Genomic DNA, 23,202 nt, shown 5'->3' on the forward strand with positions numbered 1-23,202 from the left:
GAGGTCGCCGCAGTCGGCCTCCATCCCAGGCGCCAGCTCCCACTACAAGAAACCTGTTAATATATGACGGTTTTTTGATGACATTTTAGAAAACCGTCAAGGATGACACGGTACAGCCCCGAAAGCCCGCTAAAGCGCGCCTAACCTTTACCCATATAAAACGCTAACCCTAACCCTCATTCTCTCTTCCTCCTCGGCAGCCCCCTCCTGATTCCCTATCGCCCCCACATGGCAACCACCGACCACCTCCTCGCCCTCCCTCCCCTCTCACCTCGCGGCTCCGGCAGCTACCAGATCGGCCGCATCCCCAATCCATCCATCCCTCTCAGCTCTCACGAACAATCTCTCTCTCTCTCTCTCTCTCCCGTATGACCCCTCACGGCACAGCCAACTGCCGTCGATTCCGGCGATGTTCACCATCTCACAACGCACACACGAGCTGGTATGCCACCCTGGCCCTCCAGGCCGGCTGGATCCACCTCTCCCGGTCTTCGGCGCTCGCCCGCTACACCGAGTCCGTGGCTAGGGTTTCGGCTATGGCGTCGCGTCCGTCGTCGGCGTCTCTCTAACGGCTCTGCTCTGTCCCAGACCGCGCCCCCTCTGCCTCCTGGATGGCACCCCCTAGCTGGGTTCGCTCGCACGTGTTGGGCTGCACGGCTGCGACCCCGACCTCCTCTGCCGCATCTCTGGCGCGGCCGTGCATCTTGTGGCAATCTCCTCTGCCACATTTGGACCACTGCAGGCCTCCCTTGCCCAGGTGAGCACCCCTAACCCCATCTTCCTCTCCTCCCGCCATCTTGTTTTTTTTGTTAGGATGTGCTTTGACTGACTTAGCGTCTTCATCTGTACATATCTGAACAAGTTCCTGTTTTTGCAAGCATAGAACATAATATATTTGCCTTTGCAGTTATAGATTTGGTGTCAAGCTTGTATAAATAAAGGAGGTAATACAAATGTCTTCAAATGAGAAGTTCTGTAGGAGCTAATTGAGGCTTTATAGGTTCTTTATAGTTAAGCTGAACTCATGAAGCATGATCAGATGGAGCTACATGTGTCTCATGTGGATGCTCTAATTTTCACCCAATGATTCAGTGTAATGTGTATTTCAGATGCAGAAACTATGTTATGTTCTGATGGCCATGGTACTATTTGTTGTGATAGTTTCCCCTGATTTTAGAATTATCTAATGTCCTTTGTCTACTTTGTAGTATCTATATAATAATTAGAGATACATGAGAACTCAGTCAGTTTAAGCGTACGACTTTCTTATCTTGTTTGGCTGGGTTACATATCTACAGATATAACTGTTGGGACATTGCGCACCATAAGTGCAAACCTATCCACTACTAATGTTGTGTACGCTCAGGACATTCCATTTCATATGCTCATGGGTGGACTTGCTGATTGTACGAATGCTCTATACTTATTTCCTGTTCTTACAACCTACTAGAATCATGTCTCTGACTCCGCATCATATATTTGCTAGCTGCCTCTAGATTCTGCTGAGATCGGTGTTAGTCCTTTTGGGCCTAATTTATTCAAGCAAACTATCTGCAGACAACTATTTCGTTTGTTTATTTGCATGTTTTTTTTTTGCGATAAGGACAGTATACCCGAGCGAGCTAGTAGAGCCGGAATTATGAAGTTCAGGTTTTGTATCCTTGTGTACTGTATTTATCTTCTCAATTTCTCATCAACTAATTTATACTATTGATGAGGTCGGATTTCATTTTCTTAAAAAGAAAGCAATACTAAGAATAATGTTTTAACAAGGAAAATGGAAAGTGGGATTGGGCAGTTTCCCCAATTTCATTTATCATATATTGATGAGAAAAGGGTCCAACACTGTCAGGATAATTGGCCTAGTGTGGCTACTGCCTTCTCTAACTCTTAACAGTGTGTTGTCTGTGCGTGGTGACAAGGTGGCGGCAACTACTATCGAGGGCTCCGGTTCAGCAGCCGGTGTGTTGTGTGTGCGTACCGGTGTGTTGTGTGTGCGTGCCTCCTCTCAGAATTTTAACACTGAATTTTCTTTGTATCTTGTACACTACAGGATACCAAATAGAGACAAACAACAGGGTACCAAGTAGAGACAAACCGCTGCACTGTGGTATGTGGCCTTCTATCAAGATCTTATTCAGAGATTTTCCCCATAGGTCTTGGAGACATGATTTATGATTTATGTTACTGTATTAACATGTCAACATGTTCTGTTGAGAGTTTTCTCCCTAGGCATTTCCTTTTTTGTCCTTACTGTCTCGTGCTGCAGCCTGGTGAATATGTATTCCAAAATAAGTTTAGTCTGAATCTAAGAAGAAAATTACATCGTTATTAATTTGTGTATGAAGCACATCTATTAGTGAGTCAATTTATAGTAGTAGTAGTACTACTATTAGCTCTCCACCTACTAGTACTAGTACCAAGCCTACGTGTTAGCTCACTGTCTCTCAGTCTTGAGGCACAAACAGAGCTAGCACTTGCCAACACGGTTACACAGCACATTTTTTCTTCAACTCCTTTGCTCCATGCCTAGGCCGCCCTCCTCAATAGTGCTACTCACAAGCTGTGGGACTACACCGTCCCGCCCATCGACTCCGGGGCAGCTAGCGGGTACCACTTGCTCGTGGTCGAAGGCTTCTCGCGTACCAGAGACATCTTGCCGGCCGGCGAGTACATCCGATGTCGCACTTTCTTGGTCGGAGGTCACCGCTGGCATCTCACGTACTACACTAATGGCTATGACTCCGAGGACGCTGGGTTTGTATCGCTTGTTCTTGTCCTTGAGGAGGACGACGATTGTGATGAGGATGAAAACGATGATGATTGGGAGGCAAACGAGGATGATCAGACTGACAACGATGACGATGATGAAGACGATGATTATGAGGATGAAGACAAGGATGGATACCATCAAGATGAGCACGCCGATAATGATGATGCTCACGATGATGATATGGCTGAGGACGATGATGAGGATGAAGACCATGAGGATGAGCACATCAATAATGATGACGCTCTCCATGATGATATGGCTGAGGACGATGACCACGACTATCATGAGCTATTTCCGTCCGTGAAGGCTCAGGTTTTCTTATGTTTCATCGACCAGTTTCAGTGGCTCCACTCAGGACGCATGCGTGAAACCAAATTCGGTCTCATAACTGAGCTGACTTGTAAAGGGTTCAGAAAAAGGGAGATCTTGGAAAGGTCGGCGCATCTCAAGGACGACAGCTTCACCATCCGTTGCGACATCGTTGTACTTGACGCCAAGGCGGATATCAAATCCAAGCAGGGCGCTAGCACCATGGCTCCTCCGTTCATCCAAGTCCCTCCTTCTGACATGCCAATCCATTTCAAAAATCTCCTCCTGTCCGAGGAGGGTGCTGACGTGACGTTTGTGGTTGGCAGTGAAACGTTTGCTGCACACGATTGCGTACTTGCAGCGCGATCTACGGCCTTCAAGTCACAGCTGTTCGGTGACAAACTTGGCACTGCTATCGTGAAGATCGATGATATTGAAGCAGAAGTGTTTGAGGGCATGCTTACTTTCATCTACACTTGACACATTGCCCGACTGGAATAAAGGTCGCATAGTTGTACCAGATGAAGGCCCACAACCACAAGTTGACTGCGTATCAGTCCACTATGTAACATTGCTGCTGCAGTTGCTTGAAGCTGCCGAGAGGTATGATCTCCATAGGCTGAAGTTGATTTGCCAAGAGGAGTTGGTCAGCTGCATATGCCTGGACACGGTAGTGGACATCATTGTTGGAGCTGAGCGGGGATGCTGCCCCTGGTTGAAGGAGAAGTGCTTGGAGTTCATCAAGTCTCACACAAGTCTGCATGAAGTTTTCACGGCTGAGGGCTTTGAGATGATGGCCCGAACCTGCAGCCCCTCTGGTCTCAAGGAGCTCCTCTCCAAGTTTGCTTCCTAGATTTCTCGAGAAAACCTATATATGGGCTCGTTGTTTCCTTTCGAATTAAGTAAACTAAGTATATGTATTGCCAGTTCGTGCTACCGGACCCAAGATTAAACTGTCACATTACTGTGGGTGGTATTCCAGTAGCGGCAAAATTTCGTGTTTTGACCCTTTTGCCATATAAAATCGGGATCTGACCCTGGTCTGGACTTTTTTTTTGAGATTTGACCCTTTCGCTACCGTCATAGATCATGGCGGTAGGCTTGTATAGGCTACCGCCACAGGGAGCAGCGGTAGGTTAACGGCGGCCGCCGTCAGCCCCGTTGTCTGAGGCCACGTGGCATAACGGTCGTACGGCCACCGGACGTGGCGGTAGTCTAGCTAAGGCTACCGCCAGAAGGCTCGGCGGTAGTGTCGTAGGCTGTGCCTTCGGTACTGTGACCAAGAAGGCGTTTCCGCTGGCGGTAGGGTACCCCAACCTACCGCCAAGTTCCTTGGCGGTAGGGTCGCGCAAACATGCCTTCTGTTCTGTGACGAAGAAACCGTGACCCATTGGCGGTAGGGTACCACAACCTACCGCCAAAGGTCCTGGCGGGTAGGCTGTCTACACCTACCTCCGTGCCGTCCGGCAGTAGGGTATGTGCCAGTTAACTTCTAAATTGGTTCTTGGTCTTATCAATCAAAAAAAAAACATCACAACAAATATTGTTTGTAATTCAAAATAGGATGATCGCATACATTGTAGATAGCAAATTAACATTTCAAATAATTTGAACATAGTTTGAAAGTAGCAATTCGACATCACCAACAAAGCTTGAAAGTACCAAATAGACATCACTAGCATAGCATACAAGTTCTTGCTCACAACTAGTTGCACTAAACGACATCACCAACACGAGTGGTCACTTGCTCCTGCTCCTCTTAGCGGTACGGTCCTCGTTTCTCTTCGAGCGGGTTTCGTCCGGCTTCTTCGTGCGACGACGAGGAACCGGTTTCTGAAACGGGGATGGGCTCAAAATATCCTGGTGTGGATGAGATACCCTCTTTCCCTGGCTTGGCTGCGTCGGTTGAGGCCCGTCATTGTCGTCGTACTCCTTTGCGTCCTCCTCCTCTGCGTCCTCCTCCTCCTCCTCTTCGTCCTCTGTTTCTTCTTCCTCTTGCTACTCAACAACGCGGGATGACGAGGCAACATGAGTAGAGGAAGCTCCGCCGGCGTGGCTCGATGAAGCAATGGCACACATGGACCCTCCATGAGCAGGATCATGGACGTTGGACGCTGTCATCCTCCTCCAATTCGGCGATATCGTCTTCCGTCCACTGCGGCCTCAGGCGTACACGGTACTTGACGCCATCGTCATACCACTTCAGGTGGCGTTCACGGTAGGTGTCCCAGTGAACCACTCTCCTCTCGCTGTCTTTGCGATACCTTCTCTCATCCCACTTTTTCACGTACTCCTGGTGCTCGTGCCCCCAGTCTGTGATGGACTGACAATTCTTTCTACTCTTCCTGCAAGGCATAGGAAGCAACGGACGTCATGACAACGTCAAACATAAACGAAAACACATCAAGTAGAGAACAATGTCCTCACCAGTGAGGTCGGAGCCGCCGGTGTCTGTGGGTTTACCCGGTGGGGTATGTCGCAAGATCCCAAACTGTGTGGCCACACGCTGTGGTAAGTGCCACTCGACGGCATACACACATATCAAGGGCACAATGCACCGCCAGGCAAGCCGATCCTCCTCGCACATTGAATTGAGCTCGAACCCCCATTCTCGGTCGTGGTACGGAAACCAATTCACCTACAGAAGGATCGTTAAGAAGAATGAAAGTTGCGGAACGATTGATAAGCTACTTGGTATACCTGGAAATCTGATAGGTTGTCCAGCTCGTTGCTGAAGAGCTTATACAGCGTAGTGGCCTTGCCCGTGTAGACCTTCACCTTATCCCAGGCGTAAGCGACGGTCGGGTACCGAGCACTGTCTCCTTCTTTGCCATAATCCGTCCATGCACGCGAGCGAACTCTCTCTGGACGGCCGACCAGTAACCGCTCCCACATCCAAATTGAAAGGGTCCAAACAAATCCACACACGCCGCAGGTCTCTTCGGCCCTCTGCGTCGCGTCATCCAGCTGCAAACATGAAGTGATCATGATCATATAGCACAACCTCAAACAACATACGTAGGTTGAAAAACGAGTATTGAGATATTTATCTTACCGAGCGGTATAGGTAAGCTAGGCCGGCGGACCCCCAGCTGTACCCCGCATCCCAGTCCTCCAGGAAGCCGAGATACATCCATAGGGCGCAATCCCCCAAGCAGTCTGGAAAGACGACCTCCGTCAGAAGGTACCACAAATAGGCCCTCGCGTACTGCTCCACGGTCCGCTGATCGGCATCTTGCGGGCAAACGGACCGGTTCTCCAGAAGCCACTTGAGCCGCACACCGGATGTTATGTTCCCCTTCATGGGAGTGCAGTCGCCGATCAGGGCGATCACCCTCTCCTACCAGTTGGCCCTCTCCACTCGCCCAGTCAGAGCATGGCCCTCGATGGGCAGGGCCGTGATCATGCCGAAGTCCTCGAGAGTCACTGTCATCTCACCACAGGTGAGATGGAAACTGTGCGTCTCAGGGCGCCACTGGTCGATCAATGCCATAAGAGCCGAGTGCACGAGCGTCGGCGGCTGTCTTTTGAACTGAAGAACGAAACCCAACATCCGTGCTCTCCTGAAGTACGGAGTGTAGCGCTCGTCGTACTGCATCTGCACGGCCTTCGTGTGGCCCCTCATCCGCAATGGGGGGAGCATCTGTCAAAATGTAAACGGAATTGTTAGTAACTAATTTTGTCATAATAAACAATACATCAAATTGACGATAGACATTACCACTCCATTCTCCGTAAAACAGGCGCGGTGACCGTTGTCGAAAGCATGATCAAGCATCGTGTACTTCACGCCGATTTCTGGCGCAAGGGGTGGCCGCCTATAACAATTAAACAATTAGAAATGATGTCATTTTCAACCAACTTGTATCATTTTGAACAAACATGAACATATCAAGTCCAAATATAAATGAATCATATTCAACCAACATTCATCATTTATCATATATTCAACCAATATAAATGATCAATGTAAATACATTATTCACCAACATTCATCATTTATCGTATATTGAAACAATTAGAAATTGCATATACATTATTCATCAAAATCCATCATATGACCATTTGTTTAAAAAAAATGCATATACATAATTCAATCACATGTAAGCAACTACTTACAATCCCTCCAACATCAATCACATCACCACTTGTTCAAAAATAATGTTAATCTCTAACTACCTTCGTGATGAACTAGGGTTCATATCAAAACTACACATAATCTCCACAACTAGTTATTAGAGTTCATATTCAACCATATAAATCATATAGAATCAACCTAAGCAATCCTAGGATAAAAACAAAGTAAGAAGATAGGTTTATTTGCACCAAATAATGCATCAAATCGAAAGCGTTTCGAGTAGAACTAATTGGAGGGATTGAGAGAGCTTACTTTTCTCGTTTCGGAGCCATCTCGATTCGCAAAAATGGTGGCCAAACGAAGAAGATCGGAGGGGGGAGTGGAGGGGATGAGAGAGAGCTTGTGCTCTCTATTTTTGCGGCGCCCCGCGGCTGGGGAGAAGAAGATGGGGGCTGGTTGGTAGGTGGGCCCCACGAGCCGGCCACGCGGGCTTATAAGGTTTCAGCTCCTACCGCCAGACATTAGTAGAAAAAGGGTCATCTATCCCGGTTGGTAAGGGCCTTTTGTCCCGGTTGTTGAACCGGGACTAAAGGGTCGTTGCTAATGCTCTAGCCCTTTAGTCCCGGTTCTTACACGAACCGGGACAGATGGGCCTCCACGTGGCCGCTGCGGCCAGCCCAGGCAGGAGGGCCTTTGGTCCCGGTTGGTGACACCAACCGGGACCAAAAGGCATCCACGCGTCAGCATTTCAGTGGCTGGGGTTTTTGTTTTTTTTTGAAAGGGGGAGGGTTTAGGGGGTAATTTAGGGTGTGTAAGCTAGCTAATCGAGAGAACTGTCCTCTCTTATTTCCGTGCATGATTTACCAACGCTACTGCTATGCCTAAAATGGCTTAGATTAAAGTGAAGGCAACATGTGGTGCATGTCGAAAGTAATATTAATCCTAACTTGATCAAGTTTGGATTAGTACTACTTTCGACATGCACCACATGCTTGTTGCCTTCACTTCATTCCAATCCATGTTCACTTCACCCATTGATATATAATAACTCTTCATACCCGCATCATGCATCATCATAATAACAAGTCCTACTAATCATCATCATACAACTTCTACTCGTTATTAATAACAAGTCATACGATCATCATCCTCATAGTCATCGAACCAACCCTACTTAATTGTTCTTAGCACATAATCATCAGTATTAGGTAGGACCTAAATACCCTCTTTAAGGTAAAATAGCATAAAACAATATAGACCCCGACTCTCCATTATGGAGAATGGAGATCATCCTGTCTCCAATTTTTGCCCTTCGCTTCCTTTTGCTTCCAAGAACCTCCTTGCGACTGTCCATACATTTTTCCATTCTTTGATTTTCATGTCTCCACTTCTTTTAGAAATTCGGTATGGACAATTGAGATTCGTAGGATGACCTGGTTGTATGTCAAAACATCAAGGCTACCATTCTGATACATCAAATGAGGCACACAATCCTCTAGGATTATCTGTTGAAAAACATAGTAATAACTTCATAGTTAGCAATCATGTACTAGTTTTAGAAGTATGCAAAAGATGCACGGATGTCGTAATAGTAAGAAATCTTACCAGGGAATCTCCATAGTAGTTACCGTAGTTCAACACGTGCACTAGTGGCACGTATTGACCATAATGTGGAGGAGTTTTACAATAGATATTGTAATTTTTAAGATCAATACAAAATCCGACCAGATGAGTTTTCTCCTTATAAGTTAACTCAGAGCCATCGGTGTAGTAGGTTCTGTCTACCATGTTCCGCACATTGTTTGAACAATCAAAATAAGCTGTCAATGAAAATAAGCTGTCAACTATTTTGAAATGAACAATATAAATTAGCTAATAACTATGTTTGAGAAACTCCCATAGCGGTAGAATTGGAGGCGAATCAACAAGGACCCAAATGTCCATATTGTCTTGCTCGATGTCAGGATCACCAAGATCCATGGTGGCAAGCATACCCTCATCAAAACCATACATCTTGCAAAATGCTTTCCAATTTTTGCAACCAAAATGGGTTACGCTCTCAGAATTATACAGATTTACACTAGTAGGAAAAGGGTTATAGATAATATGGACACTAATGGCGCACCAAACATGTGGTGCGCCACTACTATATACTAATGGCGCACCATGTGTTGGTACGCCATTAGTGTCCAAATACTAATGGCGCACCACATCCACGGTGCGCCTTTACTAACAATTTTTTTTATTTTTTTTTCAAAACTAATAATGGCGCACCAGGGGATAGTGCGCCATTACTAGTTTAACTGGTAATGGTGCACCACACCCTCGGTGCGCCACTACTAACAATTTTTTTATTATTTTTTTCAAAACTAGTAATGGCGCACCAGGGGACAGTGCGCCATTACTAGTAAAAACTAGTAATGGCGCACCACACCCTCGGTGCGCCACTACTAACAAATATTTTTTTATTTTTTTCAAAATTAGTAATGACGCACCGTGACTAGAATGGCGCACCACACCCACGGTGCGTCATTACTAACTTTGCCCAAAAATTCCACTGTGGACCGCCTTTTCAGTTTTAGAAAAAAAATGATGGAAATGTTAAAAAAATAAAATATAAAATTTACAAATATGAATTTCGACTTTATTTGCAAAATCTCTCTGGAATTTGTAAAATGGGCATAACTTTTGCATACGAACTCGGATTAAAAAGTTTTTTATATGAAGAATCGTCTACTCGAAAAGTTACATACGAATTGAACCGGGGGAACCTTGTTGACATCCTCAAAATCCCCAAAAACCTAACAGAACAAAAGATACGAGGCTTTTAAGATCTAGAGGGGGAAAAATGAAAAAAAATTCAAACTTACTAGTGGCGCACAATTTGCTAGGTGCGCCACTAGTAACAGAAAAAAATTGGTTTCAAAAAAACTCTTTTTTTGGATTTTTTTTAAATATGATACGTAATATGACCGGGAAGTTTGAAATATTTTTTCAAAATTTCATCACACTCATGAACATGAACAAAGTCCTAGACATCAACAAGGTTTAATAGGATTGATATGCTAGATATATCAACAAGTGCCTGTTAAGTGAGCTGGTGCTGGGGTTGGATAGAACTCTGAAGTTAAGCGTGTTTGGCTGGAATAGTGTGATGATGGGTGACCTTTCGGGAAGTTTGACCACGGAGTGCGATTTGACTTGAGATTAAGCATATTGACCCGAGATTAAGAAAAAAAGAAAAAAAATAGTAAAAAATTTGAAAAAAATATTTCTGATTTTTTTTTGAAAAAAAATGTTAGTAATGGCGCACTTCTATGTGGTGTGCCATTACTAAGTCAGATAGTAATGGCGCACCGTGTGATGTACTAATGGCGCACTGCCTGGTGCGCCATTAGTATACCAGATACTAATGGCGCACCACAGGTGCGCCATTAGTAAAAATTCTAATGGCGTGATGCTAGTGGCGCACCTGTAGTGCGTCATTAGTAGGCAAAACAGGTGCGCCACTGGCAGGCCTTTTCCTAGTAGTGTTACTTCTTAATCTATATCATGATGGATCCTTAGGTGATTTTTTTTTGTTTCCATACTTTCATGGCCTTCAAAACCCATTCTCTCCAGGACGTAGCGTCTTGCATGGCATGGGATAAGCTAGTCGGATTGTAAAAGATAAAAAGTACACGTTGAAATAGTTGAAGTCGTGCTTAATTACGAAAAAAATAACACTTGTCGTCGTTGCGTACCGTTTCAACATCGAAGGTCTCCTCGAGCTTAATACTGAAGCACCGACCTTCATCCAGGTGAGGCCTGTCGCACAGACCTCGGTCGTCGTGGCACCAGTCGCACTCCCCCGGGAGACTTTCATCGTCCGAGTACGACATTTCCTATGTTCATAATTCAAATATTAAAAGTCTACAATTAAATATATGTACTAAAAAACCTAAGTTAGATCATTATTATTTATCACGGGTTGACTATCGGTTTGTCGAGTCTTTCCTTGAAAACTCTCAGCTCACGTGGTGTATACATTCGACCGTTGGTGATGGTCGCTCCTCCTTTCATCCCCGAGTGCATTACACCAAAATGTCTAGCACACGGGAATGAAGGAGAAGCGTCCCCCATGACAACAGTCGGGATTCTTCATCCTCTCATATATATATATATATGGTGGAACTCTCCCTCACTGATTCCTCTCAGACATTTGCGACCGTCGGTGATGGTAGCTCCTTCCTTTCGTTCCCGAGTGCATTACACCAAATTGTCTAGCACACGGGAACGAAGGAGAAGCTACCCCCACGACAACAGTCGGGCTTCTTCGTCCTCTCATATATGGTGGAGACTCAATAGACTTAAAGTCAAACCGAAATATCGTTTAATTATCTTTCTAAAATCGGTTCGTGGCTGGTCTCACCACGAGGTCGGAGGGGGTCGGTGACGGGGACGACGGCGGGGATGATGGAGGGGGGCTCCTAGATTTCCGCGAAAACAAAAACCCTATAAGCTATCAACTAATCATATGCATACGCCTTGCATAGTTCTCTCCAATTTTAGCATTCAAAGTAGGAGTAGTTTTCCAATTTGAGCATTCAATAAGCAAAATCAAATCACAAAATAAAGTAGTATTCAAATTAGGATGCATTCAATTATAAGCAAAACTACATCATCTCCATGCGTCCGTACATCGTCGAATATTATCACTAATACACCTCGAATACTATCATACATATCGCCAGTACAGCTAGAACCGTAGCGCCCGACGGGTATCGGCGCGGGCGGTGGACACCCAAAGGGAAGGAACCATCACAGGATCATAACTCCAGTGAGATCCCTGAAGAACCTGCCAGGTATTGTCGAACCTGCCCTCCAACCATGTAGCGATGGACGTGCTGGTCCTCCTCGCTGACACGGTGACGTACCACCTCCGTGGTGTCCGAAAGCCTCGGCACCGTCACTGGCCCACGCGACAGCCACCAAACAAGGATCGGGTCAACGACGGGCTGGCTCATCACCAACCTACGCCCCCCGGAAGGTAGCACCTCCCAAAACCAGCCCGGCGGAGCCCAGTCCCGGACATGGCCCCTCTGATCAAGCCGGCCTCCTTCGCCGAGTCGACGACGAGGATGCGGGATTGGCATCGTCGACGTCGATGCGGGAATAATTGCTTTAACTAAAAAAATAAACTAGTTCTATTAATTTTCTTGCTAAAAATAAACTACTTCTATATATAGTAAAATAAAGTAGTTTTATTAAATCAACGGGTTCAACTAGCTACTAAGCACTTACTATAAATAAAATAAAGTAGTACTTACTAAAAATAAACTACTTCTATATATAGTAAAATAAAGTAGTTTTATTAAATCAACTAGTTCAACTACTAAGCGCTAACCTAAAATCAAGTAGTACTTACTAATTTTACTTTTTCCTCTACACTAACCTCAAATGCACTAACCTAAAATCGATATGTACTAACAACCTAAATAAAAAATTAATACATATATGAAAAAAACATATAGAAACAAAAAATGCTATGAACATTATATTCATACATACATAGCCACATCCATTCATCATATAGCTACCACATACATATATACATTATATATATATATATATATATATATATATATGAAAAAATGCAATGAACAAAAAAATAATACACATTATATGAAAAAAAGCAGTGAACAGAGCCGTGGCGGCGGCGGCTCACATCCGGGGCGGCCGGCGAGGGCGACGGCGGGGGCGGCGAGGGCGACAGCGGGGACGGCGAGGTCGTCGGCGACGGCCACGGTGGGGGGTGCGGGCCGGGGCAAGGGCGTGGCCGGCGGCGACGGCGACGGTGGGGGCGGGTTGTGGCGCAGGGGCGCGGCCGGGTGTGCTCGGGGGCGGCAGAGGGCGGCGGCGTGGGTGGCGGACGGTGTCGGCGTGGGCTCGGGGGCGGCGGACGGCTTCGGCGTGGGCTCGGGGGCACGGGCGACGGCGACGGCGGCGGGGCAGCCTTGCGGCGTCGAGGAGGTCGGCATCGTCGGGGGCAACTGGCGATGAAATTCTGAATTTTCGCCAAGTGTTTGTTATATAGGAAAGGCTTTGGTCCCGGTTCGTCGCACCAACCGGGACCAACGCCACCTTTAGTCCTGGTTGGTGCCACCAACCGGGACCAACGGCCTCTTTTCAGCAGCCCAAAGGGCGGGAAGCGGCGGCCTTTGGTCCCGGTTGGTGGCACCAACCGGGACTAAATGGGTGGCATTAGTACCGGTTGGCGCCAAGAACCGGTACCAATGCACCCCTTTAGTCTCGGTTGGTGCCACCAACCGGGACCAAAGGCCTTGTGCTGCTGCGCCCGCGTCAAAAGTTTAGTCCCACCTCGCTAGTTGAGAGGGGCGTGCAGTGGATTATAAGCCCCACAGCCACACCCCTCTCAAGCTCCTCTTCATTGCGGGCTTACGGGCCTAATTGTCACTGCTATGCCTGATGGGCTTATTGGGCCTTCTGCGGGCCTGAATCCTGGCCCATCGATGGGTTTCTAGTCGTATTCATGTCGTGGTGGCCCAGTAGGTGGCATATTTTTTATTTTTTGCCTATTTTTTGTTTTCTTTTTTGCTTTATTTATTTTGTTTTACAACAAAAAACTTATTTATTTTATTTTATTTTGTTTCTAATTACTTATTTATTTTACTTTATGATAATTCTTTTGGTATTAAAGTTTCTATCAAAAAAAGTTCTTTATGAAAATTCTTTTTGCTTTTAATGATTTCAAACAGAAAATACTTCGATAATTTTAGTTAAATCAATTTTATATGATTTTAGATTCAATAATACTAGAGGTTTCTTATAATGTTTTGAACAGAAAATACTTTGTTAATTTTAGTTTCATAAATTTTATTAAAGTTTATTTTATTTTGTTTCTACTTATATATTTTAATAAAGTTTATATTATTTTGTTTCTAATTACTTATTTATTTTATTTGTTATTTTCATGCACCATTTTTCATGCATTTACTAATTATTTTGAGCTATAAGACCCTAAAATTGAAAAGCATTTTAAATGAACTCTCAAAAGGTTGAAAGTTGGCATGGTATCATCATTTCATCCACATAGCATGTGCAAGAAAGTTGAGAGGGTTATGGCAAAAACTGGATGCACTTCGTGTACAAAACGGACAATCTCTTTCAAAGTATCAGGATTTCATACGGAAACTCGTCTGTTACAAAGTGATTTCATTTTTTTAAACTTATTTGAACTCCTGACTTTTTGTGTCTTCAAAATGCACCATTCAAAGCCACATCATCATTTTTCAATCCTTTCTGACTTCATTTGTTATCTTTCCTGCATTTACTAATTATTTTGAGCTATAAGACCCTAAAATTAAAAAGTATTTCAAATGAACTCTCAAAAGGTTGAAAGTTGGCATGGTAGCATCATTTCATCCACATAGCATGTGCAAGAAAGTTGACAGGGTTACGGCAAAAACTAGATGCACTTCGTGTACAAAACGGACAATCTCTTTCAAAGTATCAGGATTTCATACGGAAACTCGTCTGTTACAAAGAGAATTCATTTTTTAAAATTTATTTGAACTGCTGACTTTTCGTGTGTTCAAAATGCACCATTCAAAGCCACATCATCATTTTTCAATCCTTTCTGACTTCATTTGTTATTTTTCATGCATTTACTAATTATTTTGAGCTATAAGACCCTAAAATTGAAAAACATTTCAAATGAACTCTGAAAAGGTTGAAAATTGGCGTGGTATCATCATTTCATCCACATAGCATGTGCAAGAAAGTTGAGAGGGTTACGGCAAAAACTGGATCCACTTCGTGTACAAAACGGACGATTTTTTCAAAGTATCAGGATTTCATACGGAAACTCGTCTGTTACAAAGGGATTTCATTTTTTAAAACTTATTTGAACTCCTGACTCTTTGTGTGTTCAAAATGCACCATTCAAAGCCACATCATCATTTTTCAATCCGTTCTGACTTCATTTGTTATTTTTCATGCATTTACTAATTATTTTGAGCTATAAGACCCTAAAATTGAAAAGCATTTCAAATGAACTTTGAAAAGGTTGAAAGTTGGCATGGTATCATCATTTCATCCACATAGCATGTGCAACAAAGTTGAGAGGGTTACGGCAAAAACTGGATGCACTTCGTGTACAAAACGGACAATCTCTTTCAAAGTATCAGGATTTCATACGGAAACTCGTCTGTTACAAAGGGATTTCATTTTTTTAAACTTATTTGAACTCCTGACTTTTTGTGTGTTCAAAATGCACCATTCAAAGCCACATCATCATTTTTCAATCCTTTCTGACTTCATTTGTTATCTTTCCTGCATTTACTAATTATTTTGAGCTATAAGACCCTAAAATTAAAAAGTATTTCAAATGATCTCTGAAAAGGTTGAAAATTGGCGTGGTATCATCATTTCATCCACATAGCATGTGCAAGAAAGTTGAGAGGGTTACGGCAAAAACTGGATGCACTTCGTGTGCAAAACGGACAATCTCTTTCAAAGTATCAGGATTTCATACGGAAACTCGTCTGTTACAAAGAGAATTCATTTTTTTAAACTTATTTGAACTGCTGACTTTTCGTGTGTTCAAAATGCACCATTCAAAGCCACATCATCATTTATTCAATCCTTTCTGACTTCATTTGTTATTTTTCATGCATTTACTAATTATTTTGAGCTATAAGACCCTAAAATTGAAAAGCATTTCAAATGATCTCTGAAAAGGTTGAAAGTTGGCGTGGTATCATCATTTCATCCACATAGCATGTGCAAGAAAGTTGAGAGGGTTACGGCAAAAACTGGATGCACTTCGTGTACAAAACGGACAATTTTTTCAAAGTATCAGGATTTCATACGGAAACTCGTCTGTTACAAAGGGATTTCATTTTTTAAAACTTATTTGAACTCCTGACTCTTTGTGTGTTCAAAATGCACCATTCAAAGCCACATCATCATTTTTCAATCTGTTCTGACTTCATTTATTATTTTTCATGCATTTACTAATTATTTTGAGCTATAAGACCCTAAAATTGAAAAGCATTTCAAATGAACTTTGAAAAGGTTGAAAGTTGGCATGGTATCATCATTTCATCCACATAGCATGTGCAAGAAAGTTGAGAGGGTTACGGCAAAAACTGGATGCACTTCGTGTACAAAATGGACAATCTCTTTCAAAGTATCAGGATTTCATACGGAAACTCGTCTGTTACAAAGGGATTTCATTTTTTTTAAACTTATTTGAACTCCTGACTTTTTGTGTGTTCAAAATGCACCATTCAAAGCCACATCATCATTTTTCAATCCTTTCTGACTTCATTTGTTATCTTTCCTGCATTTACTAATTATTTTGAGCTATAAGACCCTAAAATTAAAAAGTATTTCAAATGAACTCTCAAAAGGTTGAAAGTTGGCATGGTAGCATCATTTCATCCACATAGCATGTGCAAGAAAGTTGAGAGGGTTACGGCAAAAACTGGATGCACTTCGTGTGCAAAACGGACAATCTCTTTCAAAGTATGAGGATTTCATACGGAAACTCGTCTGTTACAAAGGGATTTCATTTTTTAAAACTTATTTGAACTGCTGACTTTTCGTGTGTTCAAAATGCACCATTCAAAGCCACATCACCATTTTTCAATCCTTTCTGCTTCATTTGTTATTTTTCATGCATTTACTAATTATTTTGAGCTATAAGACCCTAAAATTTAAAAGTATTTCAAATGAACTCTGAAAAGGTTGAAAGTTGGCATGGTATCATCATTTCATCTACATAGCATGTGCAAAAAAGTTGAGAGGGTTACGGCAAAAACTGGATGCACTTCGTGTGCAAAACGGACAATCTCTTTCAAAGTATCATGATTTCATACGGAAACTCGTCTGTTACAAAGGGATTTCATTTTTTAAACTTATTTGAACTCCTAACTTTTTGTGTGTTGAAAATGCTCCATTCAAAGCCACATCATCATTTTTCAATCCTTTCTGACTTCATTTGTTATCTTTCCTGCATTTACTAATTATTTTGAGCTATAAGACCCTAAAATTAAAAAGTATTTCAAATGAACTCTCAAAAGGTTGAAAGTTGGCATGGTAGCATCATTTCATCCACATAGCATGTGCAAGAAAGTTGAGAGGGTTACGGCAAAAACTGGATGCACTTCGTGTGCAAAACGGACAATCTCTTTCAAAGTATTAGGATTTCATACGGAAACTCGTCTGTTACAAAGGGATTTCATTTTTTTTAAACTTATTTGAACTCCTGACTTTTTGTGTGTTCAAAATGCACCATTCAAAGCCACATCATCATTTTTCAATCCTTTCTGACTTCATTTGTTATCTTTCCTGCATTTACTAATTATTTTGAGCTATAAGACCCTAAAATTAAAAAGTATTTCAAATGAACTCTCAAAAGGTTGAAAGTTGGCATGGTAGCATCATTTCATCCACATAGCATGTGCAAGAAAATTGAGAGGGTTACGGCAAAAACTGGATGCACTTCGTGTGCAAAACGGACAATCTCTTTCAAAGTATTAGGATTTCATACGGAAACTCGTCTGTTACAAAGGGATTTCATTTTTTAAAACTTATTTGAACTGCTGACTTTTCGTGTGTTCAAAATGCACCATTCAAAGCCACATCACCATTTTTCAATCCTTTCTGCTTCATTTGTTATTTTTCATGCATTTACTAATTATTTTGAGCTATAAGACCCTAAAATTGAAAAGTATTTCAAATGAACTCTGAAAAGGTTGAAAGTTGGCGTGGTATCATCATTTCATCCACATAGCATGTGCAAGAAAGTTGAGAGGGTTACGGCAAAAACTGGATGCACTTCGTGTACAAAACGGACAATTTTTTCAAAGTATCAGGATTTCATACGGAAACTCGTCTGTTACAAAGGGATTTCATTTTTTAAAACTTATTTGAACTCCTGACTCTTTGTGTGTTCAAAATGCACCATTCAAAGCCACATCATCATTTTTCAATCTGTTCTGACTTCATTTGTTATTTTTCATGCATTTACTAATTATTTTGAGCTATAAGACCCTAAAATTGAAAAGCATTTCAAATGAACTTTGAAAAGGTTGAAAGTTGGCATGGTATCATCATTTCATCCACATAGCATGTGCAAGAAAGTTGAGAGGGTTACGGCAAAAACTGGATGCACTTCGTGTACAAAACGGACAATCTCTTTCAAAGTATCAGGATTTCATACGGAAACTCGTCTGTTACGAAGGGAATTCATTTTTTTAAACTTATTTGAACTGCTGACTTTTCGTGTGTTCAAAATGCACCATTCAAAGCCACATCACCATTTTTCAATCCTTTCTGCTTCATTTGTTATTTTTCATGCATTTACTAATTATTTTGAGCTATAAGACCCTAAAATTGAAAAGTATTTCAAATGAACTCTGAAAAGGTTGAAAGTTGGCATGGTATCATCATTTCATCTACATAGCCTGTGCAAAAAAGTTGAGAGGGTTACGGCAAAAACTGGATGCACTTCGTGTGCAAAACGGACAATCTCTTTCAAAGTATCATGATTTCATACGGAAACTCGTCTGTTACAAAGGGATTTCATTTTTTAAACTTATTTGAACTCCTAACTTTTTGTGTGTTGAAAATGCTCCATTCAAAGCCACATCATCATTTTTCAATCCTTTCTGACTTCATTTGTTATCTTTCCTGCATTTACTAATTATTTTGAGCTATAAGACCCTAAAATTAAAAAGTATTTCAAATGAACTCTCAAAAGGTTGAAAGTTGGCATGGTAGCATCATTTCATCCACATAGCATGTGCAAGAAAGTTGAGAGGGTTACGGCAAAAACTGGATGCACTTCGTGTGCAAAACGGACAATCTCTTTCAAAGTATTAGGATTTCATACGGAAACTCGTCTGTTACAAAGGGATTTCATTTTTTTTAAACTTATTTGAACTCCTGACTTTTTGTGTGTTCAAAATGCACCATTCAAAGCCACATCATCATTTTTCAATCCTTTCTGACTTCATTTGTTATCTTTCCTGCATTTACTAATTATTTTGAGCTATAAGACCCTAAAATTAAAAAGTATTTCAAATGAACTCTGAAAAGGTTGAAAGTTGGCATGGTAGCATCATTTCATCCACATAGCATGTGCAAGAAAGTTGAGAGGGTTACGGCAAAAACTGGATGCACTTCGTGTGCAAAACGGACAATCTCTTTCAAAGTATTAGGATTTCATACGGAAACTCGTCTATTACAAAGGGATTTCATTTTTTAAAACTTATTTGAACTGCTGACTTTTCGTGTGTTCAAAATGCACCATTCAAAGCCACATCACCATTTTTCAATCCTTTCTGCTTCATTTGTTATTTTTCATGCATTTACTAATTATTTTGAGCTATAAGACCCTAAAATTGAAAAGCATTTCAAATGATCTCTGAAAAGGTTGAAAGTTGGCGTGGTATCATCATTTCATCCACATAGCATGTGCAAGAAAGTTGAGAGGGTTACGGCAAAAACTGGATGCACTTCGTGTACAAAACGGACAATTTTTTCAAAGTATCAGGATTTCATACGGAAACTCGTCTGTTACAAAGGGATTTCATTTTTTAAAACTTATTTGAACTCCTGACTCTTTGTGTGTTCAAAATGCACCATTCAAAGCCACATCATCATTTTTCAATCTGTTCTGACTTCATTTGTTATTTTTCATGCATTTACTAATTATTTTGAGCTATAAGACCCTAAAATTGAAAAGCATTTCAAATGAACTTTGAAAAGGTTGAAAGTTGCCATGGTATCATCATTTCATCCACATAGCATGTGCAAGAAAGTTGAGAGGGTTACGGCAAAAACTGGATGCACTTCGTGTACAAAACGGACAATCTCTTTCAAAGTATCAGGATTTCATACGGAAACTCGTCTGTTACAAAGGGATTTCATTTTTTTTAAACTTATTTGAACTCCTGACTTTTTGTGTGTTCAAAATGCACCATTCAAAGCCACATCATCATTTTTCAATCCTTTCTGACTTCATTTGTTATCTTTCCTGCATTTACTAATTATTTTGAGCTATAAGACCCTAAAATTAACAAGTATTTCAAATGAACTCTCAAAAGGTTGAAAGTTGGCATGGTAGCATCATTTCATCCACATAGCATGTGCAAGAAAGTTGAGAGGGTTACGGCAAAAACTGGATGCACTTCGTGTGCAAAACGGACAATCTCTTTCAAAGTATTAGGATTTCATACGGAAACTCGTCTGTTACAAAGGGATTTCATTTTTTAAAACTTATTTGAACTGCTGACTTTTCGTGTGTTCAAAATGCACCATTCAAAGCCACATCACCATTTTTCAATCCTTTCTGCTTCATTTGTTATTTTTCATGCATTTACTAATTATTTTGAGCTATAAGACCCTAAAATTGAAAAGTATTTCAAATGAACTCTGAAAAGGTTGAAAGTTGGCATGGTATCATCATTTCATCTACATAGCATGTGCAAAAAAGTTGAGAGGGTTACGGCAAAAACTGGATGCACTTCGTGTGCAAAACGGACAATCTCTTTCAAAGTATCATGATTTCATACGGAAACTCGTCTGTTACAAAGGGATTTCATTTTTTAAACTTATTTGAACTCCTAACTTTTTGTGTGTTGAAAATGCTCCATTCAAAGCCACATCATCATTTTTCAATCCTTTCTGACTTCATTTGTTATCTTTCCTGCATTTACTAATTATTTTGAGCTATAAGACCCTAAAATTAAAAAGTATTTCAAATGAACTCTCAAAAGGTTGAAAGTTGGCATGGTAGCATCATTTCATCCACATAGCATGTGCAAGAAAGTTGAGAGGGTTACGGCAAAAACTAGATGCACTTCGTGTACAAAACGGACAATCTCTTTCAAAGTATCAGGATTTCATACGGAAACTCGTCTGTTACAAAGGGATTTCATTTTTTAAAACTTATTTGAACTGCTGACTTTTCGTGTGTTCAAAATGCACCATTCAAAGCCACATCATCATTTATTCAATCCTTTCTGACTTCATTTGTTATTTTTCATGCATTTACTAATTATTTTGAGCTATAAGACCCTAAAATTGAAAAACATTTCAAATAAACTCTGAAAAGGTTGAAAATTGGCGTGGTATCATCATTTCATCCACATAGCATGTGCAAGAAAGTTGAGAGGGTTACGGCAAAAACTGGATGCACTTCGTGTACAAAACGGACAATTTTTTCAAAGTATCAGGATTTCATACGGAAACTCGTCTGTTACAAAGGGATTTCATTTTTTAAAACTTATTTGAACTCCTGACTCTTTGTGTGTTCAAAATGCACCATTCAAAGCCACATCATCATTTTTCAATCCGTTCTGACTTCATTTGTTATTTTTCATGCATTTACTAATTATTTTGAGCTATAAGACCCTAAAATTGAAAAGCATTTCAAATGAACTTTGAAAAGGTTGAAAGTTGGCATGGTATCATCATTTCATCCACATAGCATGTGCAACAAAGTTGAGAGGGTTACGGCAAAAACTGGATGCACTTCGTGTACAAAACGGACAATCTCTTTCAAAGTATCAGGATTTCATACGGAAACTCGTCTGTTACAAAGGGATTTCATTTTTTTTAAATTATTTGAACTCCTGACTTTTTGTGTGTTCAAAATGCACCATTCAAAGCCACATCATCATTTTTCAATCCTTTCTGACTTCATTTGTTATCTTTCCTGCATTTACTAATTATTTTGAGCTATAAGACCCTAAAATTAAAAAGTATTTCAAATGAACTCTCAAAAGGTTGAAAGTTGGCATGGTAGCATCATTTCATCCACATAGCATGTGCAAGAAAGTTGAGAGGGTTACGGCAAAAACTGGATGCACTTCGTGTGCAAAACGGACAATCTCTTTCAAAGTATTAGGATTTCATACGGAAACTCGTCTGTTACAAAGGGATTTCATTTTTTAAAACTTATTTGAACTGCTGACTTTTCGTGTGTTCAAAATGCACCATTCAAAGCCACATCACCATTTTTCAATCCTTTCTGCTTCATTTGTTATTTTTCATGCATTTACTAATTATTTTGAGCTATAAGACCCTAAAATTAAAAAGTATTTCAAATGAACTCTCAAAAGGTTGAAAGTTGGCATGGTAGCATCATTTCATCCACATAGCATGTGCAAGAAAGTTGAGAGGGTTACGGCAAAAACTGGATGCACTTCGTGTGCAAAACGGACAATCTCTTTCAAAGTATCAGGATTTCATACGGAAACTCGTCTGTTACAAAGGGATTTCATTTTTTTAAACTTATTTGAACTCCTGACTTTTTGTGTGTTCAAAATGCACCATTCAAAGGCACATCATCATTTTTCAATCCTTTCTGACTTCATTTGTTATTTTTCATGCATTTACTAATTATTTTGGGCTATAAGACCCTATAATTGAAAAGCATTTCAAATGAACTCTGAAAAGGTTGAAAGTTGGCATGGTAGCATCATTTCATCCACATAGCATGTGCAAGAAAGTTGAGAGGGTTACGGCAAAAACTGGATGCACTTCGTGTGCAAAACGGACAATCTCTTTCAAAGTATCAGGATTTCATACGGAAACTCGTCTGTTACAAAGGGTTTTCATTTTTTTAAACTTATTTGAACTCCTGACTTTTTGTGTGTTCAAAATGCACCATTCAAAGCCACATCATCATTTTTCAATCCTTTCTGACTTCATTTGTTATTTTTCATGCATTTACTAATTATTTTGAGCTATAAGACCCTAAAATTGAAAAGCATTTCAAATGAACTTGAAATTGAAAAACCCTACAAATGAACTCTGAAAAGGTTGGAAGTTGGCATGGTATCATCATTTCAGCCACATAGCATGTGCTAAAAAGTTGAGAGGGTCCCGGCAAAAGGTGGATGCACTTCATGAACAAAATGGAGAATCTCTTTCGAAGTATCAGGGTTTCGGACAAAAATTCATATGTTACAAAGGGATTTCATTTTCTTGAACTTATTTGAACTCCAGACTTTTTGTGTGTTCA

General features: G+C 41.1%; 1 protein-coding gene across 1 annotated transcript; it reads left to right on the forward strand.

Moving 5' to 3' along the window:
- The first annotated feature begins 225 nt into the window (after window positions 1-225).
- LOC141039233 (uncharacterized) lies at window positions 226-3,921 on the forward strand. The gene is made up of 3 exons (XM_073506580.1): window positions 226-1,962; window positions 2,054-2,079; window positions 2,534-3,921. Exons 1-3 carry the CDS (start codon window positions 1,827-1,829, stop codon window positions 3,560-3,562), a joined length of 1,191 nt encoding a protein of 396 aa, XP_073362681.1. The 5' UTR covers window positions 226-1,826; the 3' UTR covers window positions 3,563-3,921.
- The last annotated feature ends 19,281 nt before the right edge of the window (window positions 3,922-23,202 follow it).

Source organism: Aegilops tauschii, chromosome 1, assembly GCF_002575655.3.
Source record: "Aegilops tauschii subsp. strangulata cultivar AL8/78 chromosome 1, Aet v6.0, whole genome shotgun sequence".
In the NCBI taxonomy this organism is placed as follows: Eukaryota; Viridiplantae; Streptophyta; class Magnoliopsida; order Poales; family Poaceae; genus Aegilops; species Aegilops tauschii.

Coding starts and splice junctions, on each gene's coding strand:
- LOC141039233 (XM_073506580.1), top strand. CDS start 1,827: ATGAGAAAAGGGTCCAACACTGTCAGGATAATTGGCCTAGTGTGGCTA. Junction 1,963..2,053: donor GGGCTCCGGTTCAGCAGCCG/GTGTGTTGTGTG, acceptor TGTACACTACAG/GATACCAAATAGAGACAAAC. Junction 2,080..2,533: donor AAATAGAGACAAACAACAGG/GTACCAAGTAGA, acceptor CTCCATGCCTAG/GCCGCCCTCCTCAATAGTGC.